Consider the following 12,062-nt stretch of genomic DNA (forward strand, 5'->3'; position numbering starts at 1 on the left):
GCTGGTTGTGGAAGTAGGTCAAAGCAAACATTGAACACGCTCTTCCCTAAGCTGGGAGAGTTTTCTCTGTTACTTGTCTCTGAAGATTACTATTTATTGTAGCAGGGACAACAAAGACTATGTTCCTCTTGACCAGCAACTGCTAAGCTTCAAGCAAATGCTCCCATACTGCACTGAGACATTGTGAAGAGGCACCATGTTCTACACCAATGTATCATTGTTTTCTTTTTTTCTGCATCAGATTACAGATTTTCTATCATTTGCCAACATGGCGGATTACAGTCAATGTTCTGAATGTTAAGAGAAGGCCTGTAATGGAATAAAGTTATTTCTTGAGTTCCTTGAACCATCCATAGGTTATAATGACAGGGTGAGAGGAAAGGGACTTCCTCTCTGCATTGACTGAGAAAAAATTCTTTGGTGGGACCCACTGTGTCTAACTGAAGCACCTAACCATGAAACAAACTGTAGACAGCTAATGAAGCACTCCTTCCAAGGTAACTGCCTATCACGAAGGAGATTCTGTCCACCAAAATTGTCTAAAATTAGGCATCGTGACTGTTCCTCCAGAGATCATAGAAGACACCTTCCTTTCTCAGACAATTACAGAACACAGGCAGTGACTTGCGGAGGATGTGAATCCCACCCTGGATGTCCTAAAGATCTAGAGTCTTTCTTGTTGTAGAAGTGTGTAGAGGTGCCCCCAGGTATTGTGTTCCTCTTTTGGTTCACGTGAATGGTTTGGAGAAATGTCTCGTTTGGAGAAATGCTACTCTGTCCATCACCACTACATACTCATCTCTTTGGAAGGATGTTATCTTTCTGGTTTTCTTCTAGATGGAGGGCATTTGTCTAATACTACATAGAGGATGGATATAAATTACCCACCTAGAACTGAAGAGCTTTTTTACTGTTATTAGAAATCAATTTGTTTGAAGACTTTTGACAGCGTTCTTTTTTACGTGGAAGCACAGATTTGTCATAACTGGAAGTTCTGATGAAACTTTCATTCAAAAGGCTTCCCTGCGACAGGATGAAAATAGGAAGGAGGGGTGAGCCAGTTGACATGCCCCTCATGATAATAGTCATTCACCCAATTGCTAGGTGAGTGTCATAAAATAGGCTTTTTAGTTGTTCTGAAGAGGTGCTTGCTGCAGGCTTTTATATCTTAAAGGCCTTGCCATATCAAAACATGTAGTCTATCAGAATTCCGGTTTGCCAGTCAACCCTCACTGTAGGTCCTGGCTTCCCCACATTTCAGTTTTCATAGTCTATTCTTGACTCTGAAAAATAGAGGAATTCAGAGCGCAGTTAGGAAAAGCATTTCTTATCATAAATTCATTGTTCAAACACTCGTTTAAGAAAGTTCATGCTTTCTGAGCCTACGTATGGGTATATTCCATGGACCATCTCCTTGAAGGATATTTGGTACAAATATCTCTTTTTACAAACTGACCTAGCCTTTGAGTGTATGTGCACATATGTGCATATAAATTTCTTGGAAAATCAGTCCCTTTGTCAGCAGAGATTAGAGGAGGAGGAAAGGTTGGTTTGTATTCCAAAGATGATATGGTCAGCTCTGGGAAAGACTCTGTGTAGAATATGAATGGCAAGGAAAGTGTTTATGAGAGATACTGAGCTGCTTCATGCCTTCTTGAGTCATCAAACAGAACAGCTGGTATTCCTTGCGTGATAAGATTTTTGTTGAATGGACTGACAGGGTTTCTCTGCAGGGTAAAAAAGCTGCTTTTTCTTTTTATCAATATCTGTTCTGAAAGCTATGCAAACCTACTGAAGTATGTTTTGCTTGAGATTTTATCAGCCTTATTTACTAACCCCTGAAATCTAGGTAAAATTTCATTGATGGTGAAGCAGGAAGATGTAAAGTTCAGACTGAACAGCAGTGAATAACTTCGATAAATAGTCCTATCTGGAGAAAAAAAGGGTGGTTCAAGAAACAATTCCTCCTTCTTCTTCCTCAGAATAAATGTAAATGAAATCCAGGAATATGCAGAGGTCAAAATTTGATGGATGACCAATTTTCTGCCTTGTATGATCTCACCAGACAATACATTTCAGGCTCTATAATTTACCTCAGCTTTTAAAATATTTTATATACCATAAAGGAATGAGGAGACAGATGTTAATATTTTCTACTAGAAAATTATTTTAATATTTGGACTGGTCAAGCATGAAGAATAGCTTAAGTGAGAGAGAGGTCTAATCTTAGCTGCTGACTCTAAGAATTAGAAAATCATTTATTGTATATTTACTTCCTTCATTTGTAAGGGTAACGATGGAGGTGTCACCCCATTCAGTCCTCCCTGAGAGGGATACTGTTAAACAGTCCGGCAGAATCTCTCCTTACCTTTGCTTTGTCTCATAACTGTTTTCACATTTACCTGTGCTTCTTACCCAGCTTCCAGGAGGCTCTCCAAGGAGTGCAACGGTAACTCCCCAAGCAGAACTGACCAGCTCAACATATCTTCCTAGATCTCTCTTAAAACTAGGTATCCCAAAGCTGACAACAGTGCAGACTGAAGTGGAAGCTACTATTGATGCTATCAAAGAGTAGCTTTATCCAGTCTAGAGATGTGTTGTCCTCTGCAGGTTTAAATGTAGAGCAATTATGGATAAAAGGAGAATTTTTTTAATGGGACCACCGTGTTAGAGAAAAAGCACCAGTAACCTCTTTAGAATGAGGGATTGGAAGTCTACATAAAATGTGAGATGTCATGTTAGAGAGTATCAGGAAGCAAAGATGGAGAAAAGTTAGGTATTTTTAGCCTTTTAAGAATCTCATGTTTCCTGTTTTATTTTGTATTAAGCAAATACAATCATTTCTGTATCAAAGATGAGAACTCCAGGCAATATAAAGTTATACGTAAGGAACTCAAATGATGAGTTTACAAGATTACTGAGAATACTTGGGGCAGAAGGGCAAGTCCTCTCTTTCTTTTATTGCCAGGAAGCTCATGCTCTTGTCTACAGTGAACAATACCTTTCTGCAGGCAATCAGTCATGAGATACAGCACAAAATAAGCTGCTCAGGAAAGACAGATTGCCAGTGTATTTACAGTTACTGAGGCCGCACACTTATTATCTGGAGAAGAAGCCTAGGGTTTTCCTGAAGAAGTAGACATTCAAGACTTGGCACAGCTTGCCCATCAGACATAAAGTGTTTCCAACTCCTATGAAGAAAGGGGCATTTTGTGTGGATTTGATAGGCTGAAAATGAAGGCAAGGAGGTTTTGTAGGTCCTTTGTGAATCTGCATTTGATTTTAACCTAGCCCTCCAACTTGGCAAACCAAAAGGAAACAACAGCAACCCACAACAGAAGAACCTAGTGTACTAAGCATTAACACTTCCTCCCCACCCACATAGTACAAATTCCGTATCTTACACTCATAGCTAAAGTCTCCAGGCAATGTAATTCTTTTCTTTTAACCCTTTCCCCAGCTGGTACACGGAAAGTCTGTTACTGCAGAGTGCAAAAATAAAGAATTGGAGGGACCATGAGAAAATACCTGCTATGCTTTCTGGAATGATCAGTAGAACTGGATCTTCTTTGAAAATGGTCATCTAAACTTTCCTTGAAAATTCAGCTGATGAGTATTCTACAACTTCTGCAGAAAGCCTGTTTCAGTGCTCACTTATACTTGGAATTGGAAAAGTGAACTTAATGTTGAAACTAAATCTCCCCTGATGCGAATCGGTCCAGTGACTTCTTGCCATATCATTGGTGTCTTTATAGGCAGTCTTTTATGTACTGACATACTGTTCTTTCTCCCTAAATCTTCTCTTTCCTATATTGTACAAAGCCAGTCTATTCAAGGTTTCTTTGAGTCTGTATTTTCCAAATGAAGGGGTAAGATCTTAGAATTATGTGCCAAGACACTACATCAGGGTAGTATATAAATAATCACAGGTTTTCTATAGCAGAATTGGAAGCATGGATTAACACTTGTATTACTGAAAACAAATCATGTACTTGCTACAAGTAAAATCTGCTAGCAGTTTGTTGTCTATTTCCACACTCACAGCTCTTTGTGTGGAATATTGAATAGGACAGTGTAGTGCCAATAAACAAGAACACTTCCCAGTGAATCACTCTTTTATGCATGCCTATTTTGCTGTCTTTTCTTCACTTCTCAAATGTTGTTTTTTCAAACATTTCCCCAAAATATCATTTAGCACGGTAGTTTAAAAATCAGAGAAAAGGCTTGAGATGTAATTTTCCACCTTTAGGTTTCCTAGGGCTATTCAGGATAGAGAGCTTTTGATTAAATAATATTGTTATTGTGTTGTGTTTTTGTGTTGCCAGTCCAGTTCTTGAAAAGGGAATTTTCCTTTGTCCACCAAACTTCTTTGCACTAAAGTCAAAGTGGCATAGATGTAGAAACCTTATCGCTATAATCAGCAAATAAGTACAATAGTTATTGTCATTGACCATTCTACAGTATATGCTGTTCTTAGCTCAGAGATGTTAAGCCTCCGTGACCATCATTTTACCTTACGTGACTCTGATGTTGTACCATTTTGTACGCTTTTACTTAAAACAAGACATTAGATTTTAGGTACCAGATTTTTTTTTCTTTACATCATCAACTGCAGTCTTAGGATTTATTTTAGATAAACATGAATGCCTATCTGTGATAAGGTTTTCTCATAACAACCATAGACTTTATTTATAAAGGATGTTCTGCTACTTAATTTTTCAGGGCTCTTTCTCAGGATGATCAAGATGATACCCATTTAAAAATAGAGGACATCATTCAGATGGTAAGTTCATCTTGAAATTTAAACATAAATACTCCTATAGAAAGGTTGTGGGTTTAAGTCAATAAAACATAGCACAACTGCAACTTTACAACTCTGGACAGAAATACTGTTCTTTTATATCAGGAATGTACATTTCAGTTTAGAGAAAGTAAGAATTTGGAGCCCGTATCAAAGATGAACAGGTCAAAACTTTAGGATTTGGATTTAAATCACGATGGAAAAAAAAAAAGGAAAGATATTAATATATATGAAATGATGAGTGTCTGCCATCTCAGCTGCCATCAGAACCATAGCTGGCCTTGACTGGCAATGCCCATCCTCCAACTGTAGTCACCTCCATCTCATAAGTGCATTGCATTAATCCAAAGAAGAGTGTGGGCAATGAACTGGGTGCAGAGTGGTTATGTGGAAAGTAACGCAGAATACAGACTTGACGTACTTACTCATGACTTGGTATGTGCCTGTTTTCCTATGAGTTTCCAGCCTGATGTTTACCCTTATGTTGTTAGCAATTTTTCTTAATTCTTATTTCTTTGTAGCAAAGAAGTTAATTACAACTCTGTGTTGAAAGTCCTTATGAAGTTCTTAATACACTGTTCTTTGAAATGTCCTTTGGTGCAAAAAGAGATCATTAAGTGTTCTCCTTATTTTTGCAGTCAGATTGTCCAAAACCAGAGTGCTTTGAGACTTTGTCGGCCATGGAGCTTGCAGAGCAAATAACTCTCTTAGATCACGTAGTTTTCCGAAGCATACCGTATGAGTAAGTGTTCTCCTACGAGTGACTGAAGTGAGTACGGTGGATGAGTTACTGACTGGCAATGTTAGGCACTACACTAATTCATGCTACTGACAAAAAGGTTTGCATACATAACAGGATAATGTCCTTCGGCTGTTTGTATCATTGCCTCTGACTCCCTTGTAGTTTGATCACATTTTGAAAGACTGAGTTCTTAGCTAGGAAAAAAAATCTGTGATCTGAGGCTCTGGACTAGTGAAGGGTGAATATAGTCTGGAAGTGCTGAGTCTCTAGGGAGAGAGTGTCAAATCAGCTTCATTCATACAGCAGTTTAACATGGATATAACCACGTAAGCTGACAAGACCAATTTCAGATAGGGTCACAATGCTGAAAATTGGATGGGGGGATTGGGAGAGGGGATTAAAAGAAAAATAAATTTTCTTTATAGTATTTACTGCTTCAGACAGCATTAAAAATGGTACAGTGAAATGCTGAAATTAGTGTAAAGCTGTGTTACTAGGTTCTAACAAAATGAGGTATACTTGAAATCCCGTTAAGCTACGGTTACAGACAGACACTCTGTACGGTGTATATTAAGGGCATTTTTGTTTGTTTTTTTTCTCTCCCCTCAATGTCTAGAGAGTTTCTTGGGCAGGGCTGGATGAAAGTGGATAAAAATGAGAAAACACCCTATATTATGAAAACTAGTCAACATTTTAATGATGTAAGTACTCTTAAATATAGATTGCTTTCTAGGAACTATTTTGACACTGTCTATGACCTCTGCAACAAGAATATCTTTTTTTTTACAATGTGATGTAACTTCTTATCTAGTAGTAACTGAATGTTACAGTCTTTTTGTGATTAACCTTTTAAATCAAAGCACATGAAGATTCTCATTTTCAAGAATTGGTACTGAGCATTTCAATGGGAATTTAATAGAGTAGAACATTTTAAACTGTGCTACAATGCCTTGTTGCTTACAGAAGAAACTAATTTTTCTCCAGAGGGTGAAAATATAACACCAATTCTATTTAATGAATGCCCTTTGTATCCCCAACCATATCTTTGCTCTTTACCATTTTCCTTGAATTTTACTGAGAGTCTTCCCAATCAGTTTTATTACTGTTGGCTTGGAGATACTCCCCATTGCATTTCTTACCCTTCTTTCATATCATCATTCCCCCAACTTCCCTACAACACTGTTCTCAATATGCTTTCTCTGGTTTTATTAAGAGCCATGAGTTCTGTTGTGCATTAGTTTTCTTCTGCTTTGTTCATTAAATAATTATATGTTGAAAGGGATTATATTTAAATGTCCTAAATTTCTTCCTCTTTGTTTGGTCAGATGAGTAACCTTGTTGCCTCCCAAATCATGAATTACACTGATGTCAGCTCCCGGGCTAACTCAATTGAAAAGTGGGTAGCAGTAGCTGATATCTGTCGATGTATGCACAATTATAATGGTGTGTTAGAAATCACGTCAGCCTTGAACAGAAGTGCAATCTACAGACTTAAGAAAACTTGGGGTAAAGTATCCAAACAGGTAAGAAAGATACAATTACAGTATGGTTTCTAGACTTCACTGGTCAGTGTGTTCAGAAAACGACGAGTTGAGATAGGATTCCTTCCATAAATATTTCTACTTTTACAATACTCTGACTATTTGCTGGAAACACCAAGTAGTACTGGTATTTCATGTCAAAGTATTTTGTGTTTCACTTACCCTTTTTTTGGTATCATTAATTAAATATCTGTAGGAACAAACTGATTTCAATGGGACTAGCAGGTGCCTAAGCCTAACGACTTGAGCCTGAAGTACTGAAATATTTGCAAGAATTAAATTTAGATATTTTCAGATATACACATCTAGGTGGTTACTAGCTATAACTATAGCCAGCTCAAGTGCCTCAAATAGGAGCTGTATTTCCCTGCCTGTGCAGAAAGTTGGTAGAAAGATCAGCATTTCCTCTCAAGGTGCTGAGTTTTTTGCTACCAAGTAAGAGACCGTAGACAGCCAGACCTCTTTCTCATTTAGGTGCCTAAGTTCAGATGCAGTGAATATCTCCCTTTAACCCTTACCTTGGTGCTGAGACTGTCAGCAGCATGGCTGAGCCTGTGAGAATGGCTGCCAATAACAAAAATAAGACACAAAAAAAAAGATTAGCCACTCTTTTTTAGGGAGTTGGACTTGATGATCCTTATGGGTCCCTTACAACTCGAGATATTCTGTGTTTCTATGATTTTATGTTCTCTGTTTTAAATGTTTTGGAGAAATTGGTTGAATGATTTAAATCTCAGGTTTCTGCTATTTGAAAAAAAAAAGTATTTTAGTATGGTGGAATAACAGAGCAAGGAGGTCAGTAGGACAGAGCCAATCACTTGTAAGTTAGGCAGTATTTGAATACAGGGTTTACTCCAGCTAATTGGAAGATTTCAGATTGCCCTTTTTAGATCTGGCTAATTGACATGCAAAAGGTGGGCTTTTATCATTGCATTCCCTCCTCCATATGTTTCTGCAGCTTTTGCAAAGCACTCAAGGAGCCCAAGCAATGAAATCCACTTAGAATACATTCTGATTGCAGTGCCTTCTTTCTCCAGTCAGCTTTTTCTCAAATGCTTTATAGCTGGTGTTATGTTTTTTTATTTTAAAATATGATAAAAATCCTTTCAGTACAAACTGTTATATAAGAGTTCACCTCCAAGTTTTATGTTTAGAATTTGTTTGATTTTTAAACTTCTCAATTTAAAAAAAAAAAAAACAACAGATTAATGTTGTTGCACAGTTCTCCAGTACTTATTGGAAATGTAATCTGCGTGTTTCATCAGCCTGCTATTTAGAAGAAAAAGAAAGTGCCTGCTTCTGCCTACAGCTTTCTCTTAATTGGTAATTCAGTTTCAAATATGACAAATTTCTCATGATTCTCTATACTGTCTCAAGTCTATAGCATAAATAGACTGAAAAGCAAATTTATTTTGCTTACGAAGTAACCAGGCTCTGATGATGCCCACTGAAAGTAATTTGTGTAGGACAGTAATATATTTTCAAATACATATTCAGCTTTTATCAGAAACTTGGAGGCAAAACCAGCTTAGTGCAAGCTGCAAGGCAGTAAACATCCTTTACTGTCACTAATTTCAGTAAACGCAGCTGAAGATCCTCAGCAACATGTACGATCAAGTCTCTAATATTCTTGTATACATGGTAAACTGAATTGCTGACCATTAATTTAATGAACTTGTGTTTTTTCCTAAATTTGCAGGCTAATCATATTAGCACAGATACAGATTCTGTATATCACTCAAAGGAAAATCTTTAATGCTGCCTAATCGCCATCTTCAGAAATACACTAGGAACTACAATGAAGCTAAATTCCTAATGCCTATGTTATTACTTTTGAAAATGGGGTGAAGATGCTAAGTGAATTATACCTTTTCTAAAAACTAATCGCAGTCACTTATGTGAAACAGCAGTGACATTTGCAATGTATTTTTTTTCTAGACAAAAGCTCTCATGGACAAGCTTCAGAAGACTGTATCATCTGAAGGAAGATTTAAAAATCTTAGAGAGACACTCAAAAAGTACGCTTTCCTACACCATACAGTTGTGTTTTGTTATAAGCAGTGAATAGTACATGTTAAAGATTAAGTGGCTTTGATTAAGCTTTAATAATTAATATAATACTGGATAATATTTTTACCTAATAACTTTTTAAATTCTAGTTTTATTCTATTTGACATTATTGTTTTGCTGAATATCCCATGATTTAGTACACCTGATAAATAAATGAGGTATTTCCAGAGAATTACTGAAACAAATCAAACTATTATTCTGTGTGAATGTTCCCTGTTGGGGTTTTACTTACACTGATAAACTTTTTCAATAAGTGTGAAGCCAGGTTTATAAATAAAAGTTCATATTCAAAAACAGGATTCCAGAGAGTCCTTGTTCCAGATAAGAAGTTTAGGGCTTAAGAATAAGCTTGAGTCAGATCAAAGTTCCAGTCACCCCTTTATCTTTTTTGTGACAGTGGCCAGTAGCTGATGAGAGGAACATAGGAACAGGTCAAAGGCACAGTGATACTTCCTCTCCTATACCCTCCCAGCCCCCTGTAGTCTGCCACCCTGGAAAACAGCCTGGGTTTTTGTACCGTAGTACTTGAATAATTTTTTCTTTAATTGATTTGCCAGATTGTGTTTGACTGTATGTAATTTTGGTATCCAAAATATCCTGTGGCAAGGGTTCTACAATTTATGTACTGACTCCAACTGTATGCATACAAAACCTGTATTTTTGCAAGTTCTGTAATTAGAAGTGGGCTTTCCAGGATTGAGTAGTACAACTACTTTAAATGATCTTGAGAGAAGCAGGAATAATTGCTGAAATGTTTCAAAATATACATAGTGCAAGTTAGTCAATTTTTACTTTAAAAATGTTGTGGGGGAGCTAATCACTTTTTTAAAAATGTTTTTACTCACAATATATGAACAGGTACTTTTATACATCTTTCAGTTAATATATTGCTTGCCTGTGTACAACAATCATCCTCATAATACAAAAAATACCCAGAATGAAGTGCACTGCTAAGCATAGTCAGCAGTCTGCCTAAGTTAACAGCACAGCCATCACCCTGCATTTTTCTTATGCCAGAGCTTCAGAAAACCAAGCTTGCTACTATTTCTGCTGAGGCAAGAATCAGTGAGCATGGAGCACTGATTATTGCATTCGGGAAGCAACAATCATTATCCCATTCCTGCTGTCCCTCCAAGAAAAGAAAATCCCTAGTCTCTAGAGTCTGTATTCACAGTTTTCCAGACCGTCTTTGCTACCTCTCTGTCGTCCTCTTTCTCTTTGTGTTCACTGTTGAGAAGGCCTGAACAGACTTTGACAGAATGGTATATACATACATACACACACACACACACACACACGTATATACATGCATATATCATATCATATGTGTATGTATGTATAAGTAGTGTATATATATGCATGTATATACGTATATATGTATATATCTCCACATGTGCACGCACACACTCATGCATATATCCATACATATGTGTATGTATGTATAAGTAGTGTATATATATGCATGTATATACGTATATATGTATATATCTCCACATGTGCACGCACACACTCTCTCTTGCACACACACCCACCCTTGTTATACTAGGATGCTTACACGACTGCAGAACACCAACCATGCAGAAGCACATCCACGTGCATTTTTAGCTTGTGTGTAGGATCTATTTCAGGGATTGTCTGTTAGCCAGGATTGAAATACGCTTAAAGGTGTTCTCTGAGTCCAGAGTTTACCTGTCCTTCCTCTCACTCCATCACGTTACCATTCTACCTTTTACTAAAGGTTTTCTGCCATTAATATTAGATATTGGACAGAATACATTCAATTTGTCACAGGCAGAGCAAATACAACACAAGTGAAGTCAGAGAAGCTGTTTGTCTTAGAAATGAATGTAACCCATTGATTAGAAGTATGTTAAGTAATAGTTTGTGTGAATTATAAAAAAAAACAGTTTGTAAATTTAGCTACAGGTAAATACGCTGATTTCTTGTTTCACAGTTGTAACCCACCTGCTGTTCCCTACCTTGGAATGTACCTGACGGACCTGGCATTCATTGAAGAAGGAACACCAAACTTCACTGAGGAAGGCCTTGTCAATTTTTCCAAAATGAGAATGGTAATTTTCAGTTCCTTATACACTTTCCCAACAGGTGTTTAATTGTGTGAGTTAATTATTGATTTAATTACAATTCCTTTGAATTTAACTTCTAAGATGCACAAGTATATTGGCACCATGCAAGATAGGTAGCTATTTGAAAGCAATTACTTGACCCAGTCTTCTATCACCACCTTCTGGTAAACTGAGTATTTTTACAGGGTGAATTTGCTTCCAATTTGTTCTTTGAGAAGTGAGAGACAGAAAAAGCAGCTGTCTGAAGCTCATGAAGGAGCAACAAAAGGCTTTTTGAAATAACCAAAATTAAAGGAATGTAGTGATTCACTAGAAAGCAGTAATCACAATCTTCTTTTCAAGTGTGCTAGGGTCTATCTAAAAAAGCATTTTAAAGTTGATTTCTCTCCAACTGCCATGTAATGTTGTTTTGCAACAACTCCTCAGAGGGAAGCATGGAAATTTCTAATCTCAGCTTAATACCCTTCTTATGGCTACACATCGCAGCAGTCACTGCAGGCAAAGAGAAGAGAGGTTATCAGTATGGGGAGAGGAGAGACAAGGTGGTTCACTTGAGGCTGACCGAACAATAAATGGTTAATTTAGGAAAGTGACATCCTTGGAAGCCATTAGGAGATGATCTCTGCTCTTTCCTTCCCTCCTCCCAGGATAAATTGCATAATTTGGTGCAAAATTCTTGCCTTATGTGGCTTAGCTGAAGTCAAAATGACATTGTACTTACTCATATACATGTATTCTTTTGAAAGATCTCACATATTATCAGGGAAATACGCCAGTTCCAGCAGACCTCCTACCGCATAGAGCATCAGCAGAAGGTAAGG

The 12,062-nt window shown here is 37.2% G+C and overlaps 1 protein-coding gene across 1 annotated transcript in view; it reads left to right on the plus strand.

The window, feature by feature from the left end:
• RASGRF2 (Ras protein specific guanine nucleotide releasing factor 2) overlaps window positions 1-12,062 on the plus strand; it is a 145,798-nt gene that overhangs the window by 128,288 nt on the left and 5,448 nt on the right. The window contains exons 20-26 of the mRNA XM_009281018.1: window positions 4,723-4,783; window positions 5,440-5,543; window positions 6,160-6,244; window positions 6,869-7,066; window positions 9,023-9,102; window positions 11,109-11,226; window positions 11,988-12,056. Coding sequence (XP_009279293.1) covers window positions 4,723-4,783; window positions 5,440-5,543; window positions 6,160-6,244; window positions 6,869-7,066; window positions 9,023-9,102; window positions 11,109-11,226; window positions 11,988-12,056 — 715 coding nt within the window. The remainder of the gene's footprint in view (window positions 1-4,722; window positions 4,784-5,439; window positions 5,544-6,159; window positions 6,245-6,868; window positions 7,067-9,022; window positions 9,103-11,108; window positions 11,227-11,987; window positions 12,057-12,062) is intronic.

The sequence above is a fragment of the Aptenodytes forsteri genome, unplaced genomic scaffold, assembly GCF_000699145.1.
Source record: "Aptenodytes forsteri isolate BGI_AS27 unplaced genomic scaffold, ASM69914v1 Scaffold388, whole genome shotgun sequence".
In the NCBI taxonomy this organism is placed as follows: domain Eukaryota; kingdom Metazoa; phylum Chordata; class Aves; order Sphenisciformes; family Spheniscidae; genus Aptenodytes; species Aptenodytes forsteri.